General features: G+C 47.5%; 8 protein-coding genes across 8 annotated transcripts; 5 read left to right on the top strand and 3 right to left on the bottom strand.

Annotated features, from left to right (window-relative positions):
• Positions 1–2,559: 2,559 nt before the first annotated feature.
• BX661DRAFT_198992 (WD40-repeat-containing domain protein) lies at positions 2,560–3,835 on the top strand (the record flags this gene model as incomplete). Its single annotated transcript, XM_051538285.1, has 3 exons — positions 2,560–2,598; positions 2,625–3,225; positions 3,261–3,835. 3 exons carry the CDS (start codon positions 2,560–2,562, stop codon positions 3,833–3,835), a joined length of 1,215 nt encoding a protein of 404 aa, XP_051391059.1.
• Positions 3,836–4,318: 483 nt separating this feature from the next.
• Positions 4,319–4,915, bottom strand: BX661DRAFT_194062 (CDK-activating kinase assembly factor MAT1-domain-containing protein; the record flags this gene model as incomplete). The annotated part of the gene is made up of 1 exon (XM_051537846.1): positions 4,319–4,915. One exon carries the CDS (start codon positions 4,913–4,915, stop codon positions 4,319–4,321), a length of 597 nt encoding a protein of 198 aa, XP_051391058.1.
• A 687-nt stretch (positions 4,916–5,602) lies between these two features.
• BX661DRAFT_183969 (uncharacterized protein) lies at positions 5,603–5,805 on the bottom strand (the record flags this gene model as incomplete). Its single annotated transcript, XM_051536361.1, has 1 exon — positions 5,603–5,805. A coding segment is annotated over one exon (203 nt), but the record flags the coding sequence as incomplete, so codon positions are not given.
• Positions 5,806–6,411: 606 nt separating this feature from the next.
• Positions 6,412–7,956, top strand: BX661DRAFT_183966 (uncharacterized protein). The gene is made up of 4 exons (XM_051536360.1): positions 6,412–6,871; positions 6,960–7,174; positions 7,219–7,352; positions 7,415–7,956. Exons 1-4 carry the CDS (start codon positions 6,637–6,639, stop codon positions 7,887–7,889), a joined length of 1,059 nt encoding a protein of 352 aa, XP_051391056.1. The 5' UTR covers positions 6,412–6,636; the 3' UTR covers positions 7,890–7,956.
• BX661DRAFT_183965 (uncharacterized protein) lies at positions 7,957–8,972 on the bottom strand. Its single transcript, XM_051536359.1, is given in 3 exon segments — positions 7,957–8,186; positions 8,300–8,569; positions 8,587–8,972. 3 exon segments carry the CDS (start codon positions 8,801–8,803, stop codon positions 8,143–8,145), a joined length of 531 nt encoding a protein of 176 aa, XP_051391055.1. The 5' UTR covers positions 8,804–8,972; the 3' UTR covers positions 7,957–8,142.
• Positions 8,973–9,135: 163 nt separating this feature from the next.
• On the top strand, positions 9,136–12,528 carry BX661DRAFT_183964 (uncharacterized protein). The gene is given in 16 exon segments (XM_051536358.1): positions 9,136–9,331; positions 9,517–9,781; positions 9,796–9,871; positions 9,976–10,051; positions 10,163–10,198; positions 10,219–10,337; positions 10,354–10,380; positions 10,398–10,440; positions 10,569–10,640; positions 10,764–10,897; positions 11,011–11,134; positions 11,252–11,290; positions 11,500–11,554; positions 11,773–11,861; positions 12,020–12,099; positions 12,266–12,528. 16 exon segments carry the CDS (start codon positions 9,227–9,229, stop codon positions 12,366–12,368), a joined length of 1,443 nt encoding a protein of 480 aa, XP_051391054.1. The 5' UTR covers positions 9,136–9,226; the 3' UTR covers positions 12,369–12,528.
• Positions 12,529–17,440: 4,912 nt separating this feature from the next.
• BX661DRAFT_136775 (uncharacterized protein) lies at positions 17,441–17,593 on the top strand (the record flags this gene model as incomplete). Its single annotated transcript, XM_051532682.1, has 1 exon — positions 17,441–17,593. A coding segment is annotated over one exon (153 nt), but the record flags the coding sequence as incomplete, so codon positions are not given.
• Positions 17,594–19,035: 1,442 nt separating this feature from the next.
• BX661DRAFT_33305 (uncharacterized protein) lies at positions 19,036–20,467 on the top strand. Its single transcript, XM_051539083.1, has one exon. The coding sequence runs from the start codon at positions 19,203–19,205 to the stop codon at positions 19,965–19,967; it is 765 nt and encodes a 254-aa protein (XP_051391052.1). The 5' UTR covers positions 19,036–19,202; the 3' UTR covers positions 19,968–20,467.
• Positions 20,468–20,527: the final 60 nt, after the last annotated feature.

The following is a 20,527-nucleotide window of genomic DNA, read 5'->3' as shown; positions in this document are numbered from 1 at the left end:
TTGCCACAGCACCCTTGCCGTGCGATTGGGCGTACTCAAGGAGCTTCTCGGTAGTCTCAGGGTCGCGGTTCCACAAGGCGTTCTCGCAGATCTCTAACAGGTCCTTGGGAATGTCGTCGTAAATGGTGAGGAATCCTGGGTTGACAATGCCCATGTCCATGCCGGCCTGGATGGCATGGTAGAGGAATACCGAGTGCATGGCCTGGCGCACGACTTCCTTGCCGCGGAACGAGAAGGACAGGTTGGACACACCGCCGGAGATCTTGGCGCCAGGAGGTTGGCCTTGATCATGCGGATCGAGTCAATGAACTCCACACCGTAGTTGTTGTGCTCCTCCATACCCGTACAGATGGTCAGAATGTTGGGATCGAAAATGATGTCGTTGGGGTTGAAGCCAACCTTGTCAACCAGCAAGCGGTATGAGCGCTCGCATACCTTGAACTTTTGTTCACACTCGACAGCCTGCCCGACCTCGTCAAAGGCCATGACTACGACAGCAGCACCGTAGCGTTTAATCAGACGTGCTTTCTTCAAAAAGTCCTCCTCGCCCTCCTTCAGACTGATACTGTTGACAATGCACTTGCCCTGAACGCACTTGAGGCCGGCCTCAACCACAGCAAAGTTGGACGAATCAACCATAATCGGCGCCTTGGCGACGTCGGGCTCGGTCGAAATGAGGTTGAGGAACTTTGTCATGGCAGCGACACCGTCCAGCATGCCCTCGTCCATGTTGATGTCAATGACCTGACCGCCGTTCTCCACTTGCGCGCGCGCAATGGCCAGGGCCTCCTCGTACTCATCATTAATGATATGGCGAGCAAACTTCTTTGATCCGGCGACGTTGCAGCGCTCACCAATGTTCAAAAAGTTGCTGTTTTGGTCGTAGATCAGGGGCTCAAGGCCGCTGAGGATCATCTTCTGCTTGCGAATATCGGGGCCAGGCACGCGCGGCTTGAAGTCTTTGCACTTTTCGTAGATCGCCTTGATGTGGGCCGGCGTGGTTCCACAGCAACCGCCCATGATGTTGACAAGGCCTTCGCGCGCGAATCCGCTGACGTTCTCTGCCATCGTCGCAGGCGACTCGTCGTACTCACCAAAGGTGTTGGGCAGACCAGCGTTGGGGTAGCAAATGACATATGCCGAGGTGAAGTTGGCGATGGCCTGGATGAACGGACGCATCTGGTCGGCACCCAGGGCGCAGTTGAGGCCGATAGCCAAGGGTTCGGCGTGCGACACGCTGATAATAAAGGCCTCGCCCGTCTGTCCTGACAGCGTGCGCCCAGACATGTCAACAATAGTGCCCGAGACAAACACTGGCACGCGCTCGTAGATGCCCTCGTCGAACAACGTGTCAATGGCAAACAGTGCTGCCTTGGCGTTCAGAGTGTCAAAATGGTCTCGACCAAAATCACGTCTGAGCCGCCGTCCAGCAGACCACGGATCTGCTCGGTATAGGCGGTGACCAGCTCGTCAAAGGTGACGTTACGGAAGCTCGGGTTCTCAACTGAAGGTGAGATCGAGCACGTGCGGTTAGTGGGGCCAATGGCACCGCAAACAAAACGCGGCCTGTCAGGGGTCTCCTTCAGCATGTCGTCGCACGCTGCGCGCGCAATCTCGGAGGCCACCTTGTTCAGCTCGTAGGCCAAGGCCTCAGTGCCGTAGTCAGCCTGCGCAATCATGGTACCCGAGAATGTGTTAGTCTCGATAAAGTCGGCGCCTGCAAGGAGATAGTTACGGTGAATACTGTAGATCGACTTTGGCTGCGTGAATACCAGCAGATCGTTGTTTCCCTTGAGATCGTGGGTATGGTTCTTAAAGCGCTCGGCACGGAAGTCCTCCTCGGACAGACGCAGATCCTGGATCTGAGTTCCCATGGCGCCTAGATTATAGAATTCCCAACAAAAGGAACGGTGTTTGTCTGTAATTAGATGTGGCCATTTGAATGCGTGTTCGCTTGTTTGCCCTTCAAGCTGGGGTTATCATTAAATGCAACTTACCGTCAAGGAACATGATGCGCTTCTTCATCTCGCTCTCGATGTACTCGGTGGCCTCGCGCCGGCTGTTGAAGCCAGCGGGGACGGTGGAAATGGGGGTGGATGGCATTTTCTTTTATTATGAGTGAATTTAAAAAAGCAATAGGAGAAAAGAAAGCAGAAAAGGAAATGGAAAGTCAGCAACGCAAGCTCATTATTGCCAAGCGTGGTGGTAGCATGCTCGTGGGATTCGCCAACACTTTTATGTGTACTTTTGCTGCTAACTTTGAGCATAAATTTTTTTCCACATATTGGGTGTTAGTGGTACCAGCAGGCTGTGGGGGGATTAGCCAATCAACCTTGCATATTTGTGGCGATCTGCACGCCTTGATTCGGGCAGTAATAGCTGATTTGATTCGAGTGAGTAAGTACTGATTTGATCACCAATTGTGAATGTCGCGTTCTTGTTTTATATTTTTTTCGTGTCTATTGTTCAACGCGCGTTGGCATACAATTCAAAACGCACGAATTGTGCTCGCATTTCCTTTTCTCCTTTTTTTTACTTTTGTTACAAAAAAGACATACAATGACAACCACACTTGAAACGATAAGCCCGGCAAACCCGGTCGGCGAGGCCGAGACATCGCCAAGCGCATGCGGCTGACCAGCCCCGAGGTACCTGGAACACTAGGCGAGGAAAGCTCACCCCTGACACAGGAACACATATTCACCAACCTGCGGCTGCGCAGAATTGTGCGCGAAAACCACAACAACACAGTCGCCCAGCTATCGCTCATGTACTACCGGCCGTGCGATCTGGGGCTCAACGGCCACGGAACCGGCGGCATGCCCGCATACGAGCGGTCCTTTGACAAGCGAGGCGGCGCCATTCGCGACGCCAACGATAATAGCAATCTTTTGGGAACAGTTGGGCACATGCAGGCGAACATCTATGATAACGAGAACTGCGGTGACCATCTAGATATCATGTCGCATTATCAATTGGCGCCAGGAGCCACTACGTCGCTGCGTACGTGTTGCTGGGTGCGGTCACCAGGCGACGCTCTGTTTGCCATTGCCGGTGATGACACTTTGGTGCATATTATTAGCTTGGCATGGAACCGCGAAATCCGTGTTTTGCGCGGTCACGTTGCAGCTATTGTTGATCTGCAGCCTCACCCGACCGACAACAGGCTTCTGGCATCGGTTGGAAGCGACCAGACCGTGCGCATCTGGTCGTTCAAACGGGCGAGTGCATGTGTATATTTAGCCACAGCGCCACAGCAGCGTATTTCCACCCGGATGGAACTCACTTATTCACAGGCACGGCCTCGGGAGAGGTGTATCGGTGGTCGATCCCCGATTTAAATGGAAAATACAATGGACCGCTCACATTTACAATAGATGACAGCTCTCTGGTTATGCCTGGGAAAAAATATGCCGGATCAGCCATCGACTGCATACGGTTTGCAAAGTCCAACTTGGTGGTTAAGAATACCTCCGGCCGCATAGATTACTGGGACCTGGACTCGCTCTCGCTAATAAGGGGATTCAACGTGCGACACCACGGAATTATCATCTCGCGCTTTGACGTGAGCTATGACGACGAGTATCTGTGCGTTGGCAACAGCAGGGGGAAGGTCTATGTATATGGACTAGACAGCGGAAGGATCGTGAGCCACTTGGCGCACAAGCGATCGGTGCGCCCGGTCACATGCTGCTTGTTTTCGCGCGACTGTCGCAGTGTGATCTACGCGGGCGAGGGTGGCTTCTTGTGGCGATATGACTATGTTGACGACGAGACGCTCGCAGAGTGGGAGAAGCCCGATGAGAGCGCGTCTGACGACAGCTCCATGGAGTAGACTATTCTCTTGATTGGAGCTCAAATGAATAAATAAAATTTTATTTAGAAGAAATATTGAAAAATAAACAGAAATTTCCTAGCTTTTGGTGTCCTTGTTGCCGCTGTTGTCGTCTGTGAGCGGTGGCTCAAATAAGCCAGCCATTGCACCCTCAATAACGTACCTCTGATGCATTCACGCGTGACGCCAGTACCGCTGAGACTGCTCAGGCGGGTCCTCAGTATTATATCCTCGTATTTGTCCCTAAGCTCGATGTTCATGGGCTCGTAGGGTGATTCCTCCGGATCAACCACCCATGCATCAGCCTCATTCTGGCCCATAGATCGTCGTCCGAATCGTCTGTGGCGTTCCTCAGCAATGCTTCTATATCCATATGCGCCTTGCGCGTCGCGTTGCGATGGCTAAGCGATGACTTTTTCAGCTTGACGGCGTTTGCCCTGACAATCTCTCTGGCATCCTTGTTGGATGTCGCCAGGGCGTCAATCACGCTGTTCTTGGCATCCTTCTCTCCCGCTCCTCTTCCTCCAAGATCTTCAAATACTCCTCGCGCTGCTTCTGCTTTCTCAGCCGCTCCTCCTTAGCATAGAGGCTGTGCAGATTCTCCTCACGCTGTTGCTTAGACTGGTTCTTCTCAATAAGACTGTTGTTCTCGCGCTTGTACTTTTCTATCACATATTCAACTTCGCCCGTGTCGTCACCGTAGAGCTGTCTGACGACCAGGTCCTCAACCATCTCTAGGTAGTCGTTGTAGTCTTTTAGGCTCTTAAAGTCGCCCTCTCTCTTGTTGTACGTCATGGCCATTCGCGCACGGATACGCACTTCATTTTCAACTGTGAGGTCCTCAAATATGCGCTGGTAGTATTCGTTCATGCGCAAAATCCGGTGACACACGGGACAGGGCGCTGGGCCAGCCTCAAAGGTTCTGTGGACGCATGCTTCGCACAGCTCATGGTAGCACGGGCTTACCAGCAGCTTCATGCTCTGGTTGAGGTACCGCTCGCTCCTGCATTCCGGACATGTGTCGTCCTTGGAGAAGAATTCGGGAATGTCTTGTTTTTTGGCCGCGTGGAGAACGCTCATTTGTGTGTATTGAGTAAAAAAATTAAAGTGTATATAAATGTTGAAATTAAAGTGTTGAAGAAACGAAATGCAAAAAAAGAACAAGTCGCACCTAAAAAAATGACAGTCATTGTTTTGTGATCATGAGCGGCATGGTCAGGATCAAAGAAATTTGTAATCCATTAGTCGGATGCTGCGGATATCTGGTGCGTGGATTTGGCTTGTCTGCCAATTGATTTGGCCATGTTCAGAGATCAACAGGACAGAGGTCGTGTGACACCCGCTCCTGCACCTTCTGCTTCACTGCGGAGGGAGCGCAGGATGACGGTTGGATAATGGGCGTGGGTGGTAGCACTTTGGTATGTCCAATTGCAAGGTTCTCTAGCGGTAAATAGCAGTGTACAGCAGTATAGTTTTCAATTTGTAAGCATTTGACAAACAAAATAGAGCCAAGCCCTAATGAACCTTACTAAATTATGAGCGTGCATTCGATATGTAAACGACCGGCGCATAATTCATATTTCTACTTTTTTTTGAGATTTACCAGCAGGTCAACATTTTCCTAATTTATTTTGGGTGAGGTATTTTACGCCATAAGAAAAGAATGAGACTACAATATCCTGCAAATCGACATCCTTCCCACAGCTTGCATAGCAACCCGACAAGTATTTAGAAACTAGTAGCAATAGACCACTATGGTTGACGATATTAATCAGTTTGCTGCTTCTTTCGAAGAGAAGAAGCAGGGGAGATGGATTCTTGTGCACACCCTTGGGCTTGGGCTTTGGCTCTGGGTTGAGCATTGCTGTAGACTCGGCTTCAGCCAACTCTGACGATATCTTTTGCGCAAGAACGGGGAGGCGATTGCTGTAACAGACCATAAGAATGATGCGAAAGTTCAGTACCGCAGCTGTGTCACGATTCCGTTTTCGTCTGCCTGATGGCACCTTTTCGCCATCCTTGATCTTGGTTCCGTCGGCCCTGAAGGTTTGCAGGCAGTCTTCCATTGTGCACTGGAGCAAGCCATGTCATATAATTTGGCGAGGTTTTTCTACTGCCAGAATTGTATTAACACCTGTTGTGGCTGCCTGCTCCTACTGACCACTCTGCTCCTGCTGCTGTTGCTGATTCTGCTGCTGTTGCTGATTCTGCTGCTCCTGCTCCTGCTTAATTTTGCAGGAAATTTTGCGCTTAGACCAGCCCTTTTCCTACCATATCCACCAGATGATATCGGCAGACTGTGGGCAAATAGGCATCTTTGGTCGCAACTCTATTTTGCAGTGTCAGTAATAGGTGCGGCATCGGCGGCGATTGTGGTTTTAACAGAATCAGCAGCGGCGTTGGTTGTGGCTGCGACATAATTGGATGAATATAATTACATCGTTAAACGTCACATTTAACCCATAGTCGAAGCACCAGTCAGACACAAACCCTAAATGCTTCCCCACATCTTCAAAAATCTGGGATTTCTAATATTTTAGGGTAAAAAACTGGAAAAAAACGATTTTTGAAAGCCCCCCGCTTAAAAAGTTGGACTTTCACTATAAATGTCTGGAAATTCCAAAATCCATTTTCAATAGTGTATTGCACAGACATCAAGGCATTTATTTTCTCCTTTGCATCATTTACTATCCTTTCTCTTTCTCTTTCTCTTTCTTTCGTTTTTTTTCTCCAACCCATTTGTACATTTCCAAACTTTATATTATATTCATATTCATATATTAGGAAATTCCTATTGTTCGATGACTTCACTTCAAACAGAGGCCCCTTCACAAAGTGGCCCGACAAAGGCATTGCCTGGGTCAAGGCGGACAAACAGCTCCCCGATGACAATTGTGGACAAAGTGCGCTTCTTCATTTTTGCCGTATTTTTCATCGGCCACTCGGCGGTGCTCAACATCTGCCAGATGGCTGTGTGCCCCTGGCTCAGTCTGCTATCCCCAGTGAATAACCGCAGGTTTAACCAGTATATCGACGGTGGTTCAGCATAGTGCTCCTGATTGCAACAAACCTATGGGCGCCAACCAAATTTATCCTGACTGGAGACAGCGAGTTGGCCGGAAAGAGGGCAATACCAGCAGTAGTAGCAACGCAGCAATGAGAAATATAAGCAGCAGTGTCGATAGCAGTTGGTTTGCGCCAGCAATAGAGCATGGCTGCATGCTCATCAGCAATCACCAGACGTACTTTGACTGGATAATTATCTGGATGCTCGGCTACATGTGCCAATGCGACGGATACATCAAGATTATCCTTAAGGCCGAGCTCAAAAAAGTGCCGGTGTTTGGCTGGAGCATGCAATTTCTCGACTTTATTTTCTCAAGCGCAAGTGGGCAGATGACCAAAAGACATTTAAAAGTCACATGCAGCGTATTGTCGACCACAAAGACCCGTCATGGCTGCTCATCTTCCCCGAGGGCACGGTTCTGTGCGACAAGCGTATTGCCATTTCGGACAGGTTTGCAGCCAAGACCGGGCTGCGCCGCCCCGAGCACACACTACTCCGCGGACCAACGGGAGCATGTTCTGCCTGAACCAACTGCGTGGGCGCATCCCGTACATCTACGACCTCACCATCGGCTACGAGGGCCTCAAGAAGGGCGACATCCCGGAGGACGAGTACGGGCTAGTTAGCATGTATGGCAAGTGCGTGTACCCGAGAGAGGTCCACATCCACGTCAAGCGGTATGCTGTCGAGGACATCCCCATTGATGAGGAGGGATTCAGCAGGTGGATGCATAAGGTGTTTGTCGAGAAGGATATGCGCATGGCCAAGTATTATGAACTCGGCCGATTCCCGCACGATCACTCTGAGGACAGTTCTATCCCCGCGGATGAGCCTGTGCTACGGGCTGTCCAGGATGCCAAGGCTAAATACCCGACTGCCGAGTTTGTATTTATGTGGGCGCAGATTCTAGCCATTCTTATCCCCGCGCGCTATGTTTTGCGCTTTGCGCTTTCGAAAGCATCGGCTTTGTTGGCGGGTCTGTTTTGAGACCCTGCACTTTGACGTTCAATGCGGCATAGACTTTCTTATTGATATTCGTCGCTTACACAAGCATAATTGAAATAGTTTATTTGATTCAGGTAATTTCAATCGTCTTGTGAGAAAATATGATGAGTAAAAGAAATATGAAAAGTTGTGCTGGCTTGAAAATAAAAGAATAAAAGAGCTCAGTCCTGCCTATGTCGCCCGCGTTAAATAGGAGAATATGGCTGAGATGAGCTCTATGTGCGCGCAAATTCGTCTACTGGCCGCCCATCATGATTTTGATAAACTCTTCTTCGTTGACTACATAAAGTTACAGACAGAAAAGCACAATGGGTCAGCGACAAAACAGTTAATAAATAAATGAAAACGTCGCAGGTTTTAAACAAACACTCTACACTCTATTTTATACTTACTGGCACCGTCGTTGTCCATGTCGAACTCATCAATCATCGCCTGCAGCTCATCGTCATCTATGTTTTCGCCCAGCTCGCGTGCAACCCGGCGCAAGTTAGTGGCATTGATAATGCCCGAGTTCGAGTCATCAATGAGCTTGAAGGCCTTTTTGTACTCGTCTACAGGATCGCGCGCTGCAATCTTCTCCGACATGAGCTTGACAAAAGCATCCTGAGAAATCTTTGCCCCGTCGCTCGTACCGAACCGCTTCATAATCTTCAGGACTTCTCCTTGCTTATATCAAAACCAAGTGCGCGCATGGCCACCTTTAGCTCGTAGTAGTCGAGGTGGTTGTCCTTGTTTGTGTCGAACAATGAAAATGCCTCTTTAATCTCCTGGATCCTTTCTTCCGTGATTTTTACTATTGGGGCCGAGGCTGAAGCTGAAGCCGAGGCTTGGGTTTGGGCTGACCGCAAAATGGTGGAGCGCGGCTGTGTCTGCGTGTACTGGGAAATTCCGGACATTTATGCGAATTTGTCCTTCCTCAAAGATGCTGGAATCTCTGTTTACTAAAATGTGAATAATAAAAGTTTATGTAAAGAAAAATAACAACCGATTTAGAATATGAATTGAGAAAGAAAAAGAAATATAAAATACAAAATTATTGTGTCGATAGGTGCACGCGTCTTTAAATTTTTTTATGTAAATGGAAAAGAACGAGTGAAAAAATTGATTGGGTCGTTGGAAATCAAAGCTGCATTTTGATGTTCGACGATTGGCCACACTGAAGAAAATAAACAAAAGGCGCTTTGGCTTGCCGTTGTCTCCCAATGATCCAGTTCTATTTTTTTGATACTGTCTTTCCGCTCGTCTCTTTGAATTGTCAATTTAGCTCGAATTTATAGCCACAATTTGTTTTATTTATCAGTCTTTTTTGCGCGAAAAGTATGAGCGGCACAAACACAACAGGCGGCCGGAGCAAAGCCGAGACAGCCGAGCTGATCGCGCTGTGGGCCACCCACGAACTGGGATTCAGAAAGGCATCCACACTGGTTACTGCCAAGGGCGACGAAAAATTAGCACCCTCCGACATCGAGCCGCTTCAGCAGGGCGAGCTTGCAAATTTTTAGAGCTGTCGCACACACCTGGTGTCCTCGCAGAGAGCTAACCAAGTCCGACAAATGTTGGCAGCCTACTGCTCTACTCAACCCGCTCCTTCGACAGCACAAGAGACCAGCCCAAAGCATTTATTGCGCTTTACAATGATCTCAAAAGTGCGAGCGCCAAGGAGCAGAAGGTGGTATCAGAAATCCAGGGTATGGAGCTTGAAAACCTTGGCTGCATACAAGCAATTGACGAGCTCGAGGCGAAGCGCAGTGCGACTGAGAGCAGAATTCGTGAATTGCGACTACAGATTCTCGTCAAGCAGGAGATGGCGGAAAAAGTGCGCCGTTTGTCTAAGCGCATGAGAATACTAATCCGGGAGATGGCTGTAGCTAGTGGTGACTCATCGGAGACATCCGCGATCATTTATACGAGCTGATTCGTAAAGCTCAGTATTCTTTGGCGAACGAGGGCGCCGGATCTAGCTCGTAAGTATATATATTTATTGGGACCAACCCTTTTTTGTTGTGTTTGCACATGTATTGCGCCGAATCAACAGTGCTAATTGTTTGTGTTTATTTGTTTTATGTAGGATTCATGAAGTTGTGGCAGACAGTACGCTCGAGCAGCGCCAGACTATGGTGGCCAACGTGATAAGCGACATAAAGGTACATCGATATTCTGGTCACTTACCACTATCTGTTTTATTACTTGATAGCACTGCGTCACCCTCAGCGCGTTATATTTAAAGTTTTTTGTATGATTACCTTTCGTTGTAGAATTTGGAGGACATACACGTACGAGCTCGAGCCTCAGTGAACGCCAAAAATTGCAGCTTGACGCAAGGAAGTCGGAGCTAGTTGAAAAGCTGGAAAGTGTAGTTGGTATGCTGAATATGGATGCCGCATCGGATGGGGCCGAGGCATGCGATTTCAAGGGTGCAATTGTACATCTGTTATACACGACGCAGTTCACAGGTTAGAGGCAAAATTAACGTGTTGGTTCCAAAGCTAGTACCCGAAACTGCGCACTTTGGGTATATGAAGATCACAATAAGGTATAGACAAAAACAATGACATGTATATAAATAAGTCGATATGATGTTTTGTGCTGGCATTTAATTATTGATTTTATGTTACCAAGCGTATGCTCATTTTTCTTTTGCAAATTACTGTTGTATTATAGTTGGAGCTGATTGCTGATCAAATAAAGGAGATCCGGAGTTTGTTGCTCGCAACTCAAAATGTTGCTTCCAAGGTAAGTTTGTATATTAAATGGAGCGATGATTTTCCCAGATACGTAATATTTGAGAGTTTTTTGACATGAAGCGTGTTGGTAATATCACCCATCGAACTTGACATATTTATGATAATTTGGTAGGCACTCGCGTCATTTGAAGCTGATGTGGTTCCGGCATTTGAGAGCTTACAGCGGTCGTTACGCTATGTCAGCACGCGAGATGCTTGGAATTCAGTCAGCCTCTGGCACTTACAGAACATCCAGGTCGATTCAAGGTAGGATAAGTATATAGTTAATACAAAATGTTCTTGTGCTCTTAGCTACTATTTGGGTGGCAAATGTATGCCTTGTATTGATGACAATTTGTTCTGTACTCAATTATGTGTAGCAATGGCAGTGGCAAGGAGTACAGGCCTGCGGACAAGCTGGTGACTCGCAGCAGCCATACTGAGGCGCTCCGCAAGCAGCTTATTGGAGACATTGCCCATGCTTCCGTCGGAAAGTCGGGATATGTAAGTCAAATAAGCATTGCTTTAAACTTACAAAAAACACGTACATTGTTTGAAATGCTCTTCAGTTTTTTTCTAAATGATGTTTGTTTATTATTTTTGTCTGTACATTTGGTGTAGGCTCATGAGACTGTCGTGGCAGAATTAGCCAAGCAAGTGGTGCAAGGTATGATGCGAAGTGCTGTTTTTATTCCTGTTGCTACTATTTATTAACAGCACGCATGACGTATGCTGCTAATGCATTTGGTTTAACACGTGCAGGTGTAAACATATATGCACCAAAGGTGTGACTAGGATTTGCTAATTAAATTGAAATTTAATTTGGCGAATGGACTATATGTAGGTTTGCGCCGGGCACACGCTATGAGCAAATAAACGGCGAGCTTGCAGTGAGCTGCCATCGAATCGAGCAGTTACACCGCGGTATGTTTAAATTATGTCTAATATTGGAAATTTCCGACCTAGTTTTCATTGTGTGGATCCTCTATCTGTTTGTTTTGCACTTTAAATCACGTCCAAAACCTACACTTCCAATTGCGTGGGCGTTTATTTGATTAGCACAATAATCTACGAGCTGATGGCATGCGAGCTTCTATATTGAGATACTTGTGCACTTTTTTGTTCCTGGACATACAATGTAGATAGCACCAACAAACCAGTGCATGTAGGTGAAAAAAATTTGATTGAGGCGGCGGTTGACGGCCTGTGTCAGCAAGCCCAGAGCAAAGAGGTAAACACTATTTTTTTAAATAATCGCATGTTATGCGTTACGTTAGACTTTTTCGGATACTAACTCACGTGTATAAAACAATTGCTATTTTTGTTTGTGCTGGATTTATTTGGCATGTAGAAGCCGCGCGGGAAGCTTTGGAAAATTGGAGGGAAGAGACCGAGGCCAAGAAAAGTTTGGATATAGTCGGTGCGTCGGCAGCCATGGAGGATGTCATCGTGCAGCTTTCGGAGACAAGGTACATTTTAGAGGATCTAACATATTTTGAGCTCGTCATCAAGACTGCGAAAATGTTGACTGTTGCTGTGCAATGGTAGACATGTGGTGTGTGACATTCAGCACGCCGTTACGTTCTATTGAGATACCGCCAGTATTAACATACCTCCATTTCTATTGTTTTGTAGTGGTCGTCTGTTTACCGATTCGTTTGCTCCTTGGCACGAGCGCAGCGGTGTTAGCTATGCAGAATATCTGAAGCAGCTCAAGATAGCTCGTGCGAGCGAGTGAGTGGGGCCATACACAGATAGATACTTTGAATTTTACGATTAGTGTTCTTAGATGTTAGTTGCCAAATATACCCAACAGCACATAACAACACACATATTTACAGTACATAACACTGTCATTTCATTTTAATTTTTATAGTAGCAATACTTTTAGTCATTACTATGCAAAAGGGGGGAACGAATGGCAAGTAAACGTGCAATGAATACTTTCCAAATGTGAGCATGGAACACCCATTTCTGCTTTGATTTTAATTTTATTTTTTATAATCATCCCTCTTTCCCTTTTTCCCCGCGTGCAACTGTCAGGTGCCCCGGAAAGAAGCTGGTTATATTGTTTTGGCCTTCTTGTCATTCGGCCATTAGCATTCCGTGTGTGCTGCCATTGCGGAATTTGGCTTAGTCGGCATCTCAACAAATAACTTGTGTACAGTCACAATAACAAAATGCTGCGATCGCTTGACTTTTTTGCCTTCCAAAATTGAAAGACAAGAAAAAAGGTCTTGATAAAGAATGCATTGCTCAACAGGCACGATGACAATCTCTGCTGCAAATAGAACAAACCCGCCTCTGACTTTCCAATATGTTATTTACGCTTTTTCCGGGAGACAGTACGCAATATATTGAGCCCCTCGTCATGCTAGAATTGCTGCATCAATTGCTCTTTCAAATTGCAAATGTGATTAACCAGACACAGCCTCTACCACTACTGCGTACAAAATAGGGATGCACAAAATAGGGAGGCAGCTGTGAATTGTGAGATGGGGGCTGGTGGATAACAATATCAAGATACACTGAACAATTTTAATACCCACCGCTCGCCCCGCTCTCTCTCCCCAATTCGCCGGCGCAATCATTATTCGACTTAATGGTGGATATGCGCCGATGACGACTTGACACATTACTTTCAAAACTCGTCTGCGTGATCAAACGAGGGGTCATTAATTTGTAGCATTCCAAGAGCAGTTCTGTCCTTATCGCATCCAGGGGCCGTACAGACACACACAAGCACAAACACATGCGCGTGCGCACATGCATCTTTAGAATTTATGAATAAAATCAGGTGAGCACAAGGCGCCTGCCAAAAAGGCAACCCTTTTCAATGCGTTTGGTCGCTTAGATATCCAGCTTCTAACCTCTTGTCGACGTCCTTGTCTTTTTTGCTCTCTCCGCCTTTTTGTATATTGTTTTTGTATATTAATACTTTTTCTTGCTATTAATTCGAATTACAGTTTCTGTGTTTAAATATTTGATTATTCGCTCCCACACTTGCATTTTGCTGCTTGTATTTATTTTCGTCCCCCGCATTTTGATTTTTTGTTTTCTAAGGACCGCCAACATTTTATTTTTATTGTAAACCAGTATTTTTACATATACGCAGCACTTCCCTAAAGACGGCACATGAAGCTGGATAGTTTCCAATTTCTCTCTTCTTGACCACATCGACTTTAATTTTTTTATAGTGTGCATGGTTAGCACTGAACAGCGGATCATTGGCTTATTTTGATTACTCTGGCGATACTACACCGTGTATTCCATTGCACGCATACATTTCCAATAGCACGAATTCTCAAGCGTATAAATATTGGCTTTATTTTTTGGTATAGATACTCGGTTATATTTTTATTCTCTTTTCTCTATTTACATATCGCTGTTTTGATATTACACATATATCACCCGTGTCTTATATTTTGGAAGTCTGACCGACACAAAGTGGCATTGATTTCGGCAAAAAAAGATACAAAATAAACATCTAGACGCCCACGATTTAAAAATAGGCGCCAAACCATCCCGCCTTAGGCTGTTTCCACTGCAGTCACACTTTATTATAACGGTAAGCCAGGCTTGATAATTTACATCAGTAACTCGTCCTCAAACATGCTCATTTTTCGATTCGTTATATGCAAATTCAGATACACGCAAGATATAAGGATATACACACATGTAGTCATATCCATTTTTAATTTGCAATGCCATTGCACCTTGTCACCATGAGCGGTTGCATCTGCATCCGCGTCTTGTGAGCACATGCCATGACTACGCCCCCTGTTGTGCAGTTTCCCACCACCATCATCTCCCTTATTGCGCATTTATTTGCTCCTTTCTCACCGCAGGTTGTCCATTGTACCCCTCAGATCCACGAGAGCAAAGAGGATGCGAGAAAATGACAATGATAATGATGCAATGAGAGGTAGTGTTGGCTGCAGCCTGACTGTTTTTTTCTGCAGTCTCAGCATGGCGTGGCCCTCAAAGTCTACATTGTTTTATTTGTTCAACATTGTTGAATTTGAGTAAACTGTGCAACAAAGTATTTATGTCTGTCTGCGGGTGCTCTCCCGAAGCCCACAGTTCATTGTCGCCTTTCGGGGATAAAGCTGACAAGGTATGCCCTCCGGTTTCTGCCAGCTCTATCGCCCGCTCGCTCGCTTGCTCAGTCATTCAGGCTGTCCTCATCACTTTTTGCTCCTCGTGCTTCTTGCTTATAAAGCACACACATTCAAGCATGGGCGCTTTCATGCTCACATACACACGCTGACACAATAAACAGCCAAAGTGTATTTCATTCATGTTCCATCGGCGATTCAGTTGGCATCTACTCCTTTTATCTCTCATTTGCATTTCGCTTGCTTTTTCACGCAGCAAAAGTCCCAATCCATTTTTAGCATCTCTATTTCCTCTTATTCTCCTCTCTTTATTCTCTACTTCTCTCGCGGGCCTAGTTCTTTTTAGCAAGCGATTTTTATGGCTAAAGTCCCGCGCCTTTTTCAGCTCGTTTTATCTTGTTCTATAAAGCAGCAGTCACCCTGCCCTGTTTCCTCTTAAGGCCGGCACTCCTATTATTCCATTCTTTTATTTTTATTTTGAAAGGGCCGGCATCTCTTTTTATTTTTGTTCGAGTGATTTTCTAAACCACACTGCATTTGTTTTTGCCCCCTCCTTGCTCTTCCGGCGATTGATGGCTGCACTCTTCTCTTCTGTTTTCTTCACCCGGCTTTTACAATACTTATTTTTATTCTATTACATAGTTTGCCTCACGCACAAACCTAAAAAACAAATCAAAATAAGCGCGCTGTTGTTATTTTCTTATACTTACTATTATCGCTGAAACCAGCTCCTCAAAAGTGCATACAAAAGCTGCCGTGGAGTCCTACACTATCATATAAACTCACAAGCACAACACAAAACGCAGCAGCATCTTAATTTCTGCGCGCCTGCTTGCTTTTTTCTCTTGCGATTATATTCCTCGCTTCTACTCTCCTTGTTCTTTTTTGCATATAACGAAACAAAAAACAAAAAGCGCATTCGCACCTGTGTTGGTATACGACCAACGTCCTGTCGATATAGCATCTTGCACACCCACACAGACACACACAAACAAGACAAGCAGTGCACTAACGCTTATCTCTCTATCAAAATAAGGGTGCTAACACTCTATTATCGGTTAAAAGGGCACAATAGACTCACACTACGAACCAACCATCCCAAAAGGACAACCACCACACCCAAAAGACACATCGATGGCCCGCTCGCAGTCGCAAACTCCGCGCCGTCAGCCAGCATCTGCGGCTTCAGGCATCAAATCTGGCCTGCGCTCGCAGACAATGGTTGACCCGTCGGGCAGCGACTCTAATGACTCCGCCCGCGATGAGAGCCACAAAGGTACGTTAGCAAACCCCATCTTAAACATCTACGGCATGTCTTTTTGTTATTTTGTTTTCATGTTTTTACTGTTCTTTGACAGTATACTACTACTACCACCACTTATGCCTTTGCTAAACAAAACCAGGGCCCGTGACCCTTGCACACTTATTTATACATACTATAGCCCAAGACAATCTCAAGCAGCAGTCGCAAGGCTCGTTTCAGGCCCACTCATCCGACCAGGGCAGCAACGACACCTACGGGTCCGAGGACTTGGCGAATCCGGCAAAGACCGCAACGGCGGTGGCCGAAATGGTACGTACAATTTTCATAGTTTTCATTTATTCACCCGCATGAGATGCTGTCTGGAAGTGCGTTGCGTTGCGTTGCGTTGCTTTTTGTTGCATGCGCCCGCTTTTCTAGCTGCTCAGCCCACAATATCAACGATGCAGCATCCAGGCCCTATCGACACTTGCCAATGCCTGACTCAGAGAAGGGGAACTCCAACTGGTCATTATTATGTGTTCCCAGGCCTTTGACAATTGTACCTGTTTGCTGTTTTGGCGGAGTTTATTTTGTTTTCATCCCTCCCTTCTATTCATTAATGCCTGTGCGCATAGCTCAAAGGGATAGCCTACTATGCCATGCTTTGTGCTTTTTGGCCGTCTTTGCTCTTCTTTGTCCGCATTTTACTTTTTAATTTATAAGGACAGGCCAAAGAGCACGTATATTTTTGCTTTTGCTTTGCCTTATATGCAGGCTACAACCACCGATAGCGGCAGCGGCGGCAGCTGCTTGTTGACACAGCCAAGCCTCCGATTATTCGCGAAGCTAGCGCCTTGCACTTTTTTGCCCCCATTTTTATTACTGTTTTTGCCTCCGTCATCAGTTCCCCCATCATAATTATTTTTTGTTTGCTTTTGCCTTTCCAAGCAACAGCAACAGCTATGCCAGCGCCCGCAGCCACAGTCAAATGCTATGGCAGCACGCCCTGCGCATTTTTGAGTGTTGGGGATTGCAGACCTCCCTTTTTGGTCATTTCGCCTGGACAAATGTATATTCCAAAGGGTGTCTATTACATAGAGCCAAAGACATGCCTTACCTACTAGCTACAACCAGCCACATGAATTGGCATTTCCAAGCTAGATTATCTTGCTGGTTGTTCATTTATCTGTGTAGCTTTTGCGCTATCTGCGTTAGCAATCTGCTATCGCGAATTGTCATCTTGGCCTTGCTCAAGTTTTAATATCTCGCGCAGCTCAATACACACTACCGTTGGCCATTGGCAACAACAACAATTCATTTATCATTTTTGCGCCAATACTTGCCCCACTACACCCCACTTGCACCAGGTTTCTGTTAGCTATAGTTTACTAAAGAAACGCATTATCTTATTGTTTTTTCTACTTGCACTCTATAGGCGGCTCGACACTGCACGTTCCATGCAAATTCTACAAACACAACAACTGCACGGCCGGAAACAACTGTCTCTTTTTGCACGAGGTCACTGTGACGACAGAGAAAACAGTGTGCAAGTACTTTGTAAAGGGCAACTGCAGATACGGCCACAGGTGCGCGTTGATACACAATGGCCAAAACGACGCACCCGCCATGCGTCAGCAGTCAAAGCCATTGGGAACCAACTCGCGTAATGCGCAGACCTTTGGGCCGCCTCTTCATCAAAGGGCGGCAATCTACGTGGCACCGGAGGTGCTACCGGAAACACCGGCAAAAAGGATCGCCGGGCCAACCAGGAACCCATATACAGCGATGCCGCAGCCGGTCATTATGTTGGTAGCGCCACAACCACGCCATCCTCCCAGCAGTCGCAGTCGAATCGCGGGACTCCGGGTTTCATCCCAGGCGCTATCAACGGGCCCGCCAACTCATCCAGCCCTGCTGATGGCACCAGATCGACACCGACATCAGCCAAGGCCAGCGGCCCAAAAAATACTGCCAGCGACCGCGCACATGGCATAAACTTGGACTCAATGTCGGTACGCCTGACCTGCGCGAGATCCCGCTCAAGCCCGCCAGCGGAAGGATGTCGGGCAACAAGATGATGGCGAGCTCCTGGGCACCAGGATCCATTATGAGCCGCGAGCAAGGCTCGAAGGCGCCAATTGCATTGCTCTCTGGGTACAAAGAGCAGGCACCCACTCGCGCAGACTCTGGTGTCTTTGAGTTTCACAGCTCTGGCACTCATGGGTCTGCGCACACCAGCGCGTTCTATCGCAGCAAGATGACGGGATTAAGGCCTTTTCGCTGTTCGGTGAGCAGCAGGGAGACGGTACGACGTCTCCGTTTGGGATGAACTTTGGCAGCGTGCGCGGCGGTATCAGCAACGCTCTCAATAATGAGTTCAATCCTCGTTCGCAGCCGATTCCCAAGCCGAATGCCGGGTCCGACTGGGCTCGCCGCAGTGGTGACTCGACACTGTCATATGGCGGCCTGAGCATGCAGGACAGTCTCCGCATTGATAAGATGGCATTGTCGCACAGCTCTGCCCACCAGCAGTTTGTCGGCTCTCCGTATATGCCAAGCTCCATCCCACTGCTCGACCAGTTTTCGGAGATGGGGCGCAATGAGTCGGGTGTAGGCCTTGGCGATTCGCCCATGGCGAGTCCATTTGCTCGCAGCCCGCCAACATCCAGCTCGGGATTGCTGCTCAACCGCCATGCTTTTACAGCTGTGGATATGGCGCCGCGGATATTGACAATGGCGGCGGCAACAACCTACTGTGCAACAACAACAGCAGCAACAACAATGGCAATGGCGGTGGTTACCACAACCATTTGCAGAACCACAGCATTGGGCACTCTCTGCGCAACACTGTCGACACTGGGTTCTCGGGCCGCCTAAACATGTCACCGTCAATTTACCCAATTGGCAACGGGAATGCGCGGTCGATTCCGCGCAACAACGACCTGCTTGGTCGCTCATTCCGCTCTTCAAGCTTTATGAATGAGCCACTCAGCCCGCTTGCCGCCTTTGCCAATGCAACCGAGTACGCTGAAAGCCAGACGCCCACAACAGTTATTGGAGGCGGTCCGCTGGGAAGCCCCATGTCTACAAACAACGGCGGCGGCCTGGCAGCCTTGGGGGGACGCCTGCGCTCCAACAGCCACTTGCAATCGCCGTCTCTGGCGGGGCTTTCTTCGGGATCGAGGCCGTCGGCATTCAGAGCCGGTCGCTGATGCATGACAGCCCATTTATGATCGATCGCCAACTGAGCGGATACTCGCTGACTGACATGGACTCGCCTAGCCACGAGCAGCTGCATGTGTCAAACTCTGGAATTTGGGATCCGTACAATTCGCCCCTTGGTGCCGACTCTGGCAGGGACCACGACTCACGCAACTCATACGGGTTTTCGCTGGGTGGCCAACATCTTAGTGGACAGCGCTTAGGCGCCGGGACACTACATCAGCAGCAGCAGCAACAGCAACAAAATTGGCCGAGATCTCCGAGGACGGCGTTTCAGGGAAGCGGTCAGGGCTCGCCATTCGCATCTGCGTTTACGGGAATTGGCGGTGAACCCAGGGGCATTGCTTTGCCACCCCTCGCATCCGCCGGGCATCTTTTTGCTGACAGTACAAAGCCAGGTGCGATTGGTCAAAAGCTTCAGCGCTCTCATCTCAGCACCTTGAGCACGCCGACAGACGCCAATGGCGCGTACAATAACAGAGATCAGGCCCGCAGCGCCTTCTCTGGGTTCAACGCATCTGGCTCGGCAGCAAGCATTGCTGGCAAAATAGCCACAACGTCTCGTCGACCTCTTCGGACAACTACGACGAAGTGTTTGAGCTTGAACAGGATGTGCCCATGCAGGTGCGCGATATTGGAGGAAGCACCCATGTTAACAGTAGCGTTGCGAGCAACCCGCAGTTTATTCCGATGGAAGGGTTCTCGCGAAAGCTCTCTGGGATGTCTTTGGGTCGTTCTGAGGCCGGCTCTTTAGTCTCGTCGTACACTGCATCAGCCAGCAGGCCCATTGCCAATGTTTCTGCCATTGCCAACGTTTCTGCCATTGCCAGACCGTCGGCATAAGAGCCAAAGCAGGCCGCCAGTATCAACAAAAAAATGATGACTACAATTTGCCAGAGGGATCAAACCAACCAAAAAAAGGGACAATCCGCAAACGTAATATTATTGTTCAGCACCAGGCAAAATGTATGTTACTTGTTGCAGGGTTGGCCTTGACCACAAAAAAAATTAAAAATGTCATCATTTGTTTTTCCACTAATACGTGTGCTTTCGCGCTAAAAAATATGTGTTCATGCAGCACACAGCGCACGCCCCACAGTCGTTTTTTATTTATCTTTTTTATATTACTTTCATATTCCAAACTGCATGGTTTCTATTTCTCGTTTTTTTCACTTTTCGTTATTGGTTATTAGGAGTTTTTTTATTTCATTCATAGCTATTCGTCAAATATTAAATTTTATTCAAACTACTTAAGCTGTAAAGTTGAAAAGTACATTAATTGTGAATTGTAAACTAGTAAAATTATACATTGTC

The sequence above is a fragment of the Kickxella alabastrina genome (assembly GCF_025024165.1).
Source record: "Kickxella alabastrina strain RSA 675 chromosome Unknown BX661scaffold_14, whole genome shotgun sequence".
In the NCBI taxonomy this organism is placed as follows: Eukaryota; Fungi; Kickxellomycota; class Kickxellomycetes; order Kickxellales; family Kickxellaceae; genus Kickxella; species Kickxella alabastrina.
The sequence above is the reverse complement of the archived record's forward strand: the minus strand, read 5'-3'. Positions and strand labels throughout refer to the sequence as shown.

Coding starts and splice junctions, on each gene's coding strand:
- BX661DRAFT_33305 (XM_051539083.1), top strand. CDS start 19,203: ATGCATGACAGCCCATTTATGATCGATCGCCAACTGAGCGGATACTCG.
- BX661DRAFT_183966 (XM_051536360.1), top strand. CDS start 6,637: ATGACTTCACTTCAAACAGAGGCCCCTTCACAAAGTGGCCCGACAAAG. Junction 6,872..6,959: donor GTTTAACCAGTATATCGACG/GTGGTTCAGCAT, acceptor TTGGCCGGAAAG/AGGGCAATACCAGCAGTAGT. Junction 7,175..7,218: donor CCGAGCTCAAAAAAGTGCCG/GTGTTTGGCTGG, acceptor TATTTTCTCAAG/CGCAAGTGGGCAGATGACCA.
- BX661DRAFT_183965 (XM_051536359.1), bottom strand. CDS start 8,803: ATGTCCGGAATTTCCCAGTACACGCAGACACAGCCGCGCTCCACCATT. Junction 8,187..8,299: donor CATGGACAACGACGGTGCCA/GTAAGTATAAAA, acceptor AACTTTATGTAG/TCAACGAAGAAGAGTTTATC.
- BX661DRAFT_183964 (XM_051536358.1), top strand. CDS start 9,227: ATGAGCGGCACAAACACAACAGGCGGCCGGAGCAAAGCCGAGACAGCC. Junction 10,898..11,010: donor AACATCCAGGTCGATTCAAG/GTAGGATAAGTA, acceptor AATTATGTGTAG/CAATGGCAGTGGCAAGGAGT. Junction 11,135..11,251: donor CCGTCGGAAAGTCGGGATAT/GTAAGTCAAATA, acceptor CATTTGGTGTAG/GCTCATGAGACTGTCGTGGC.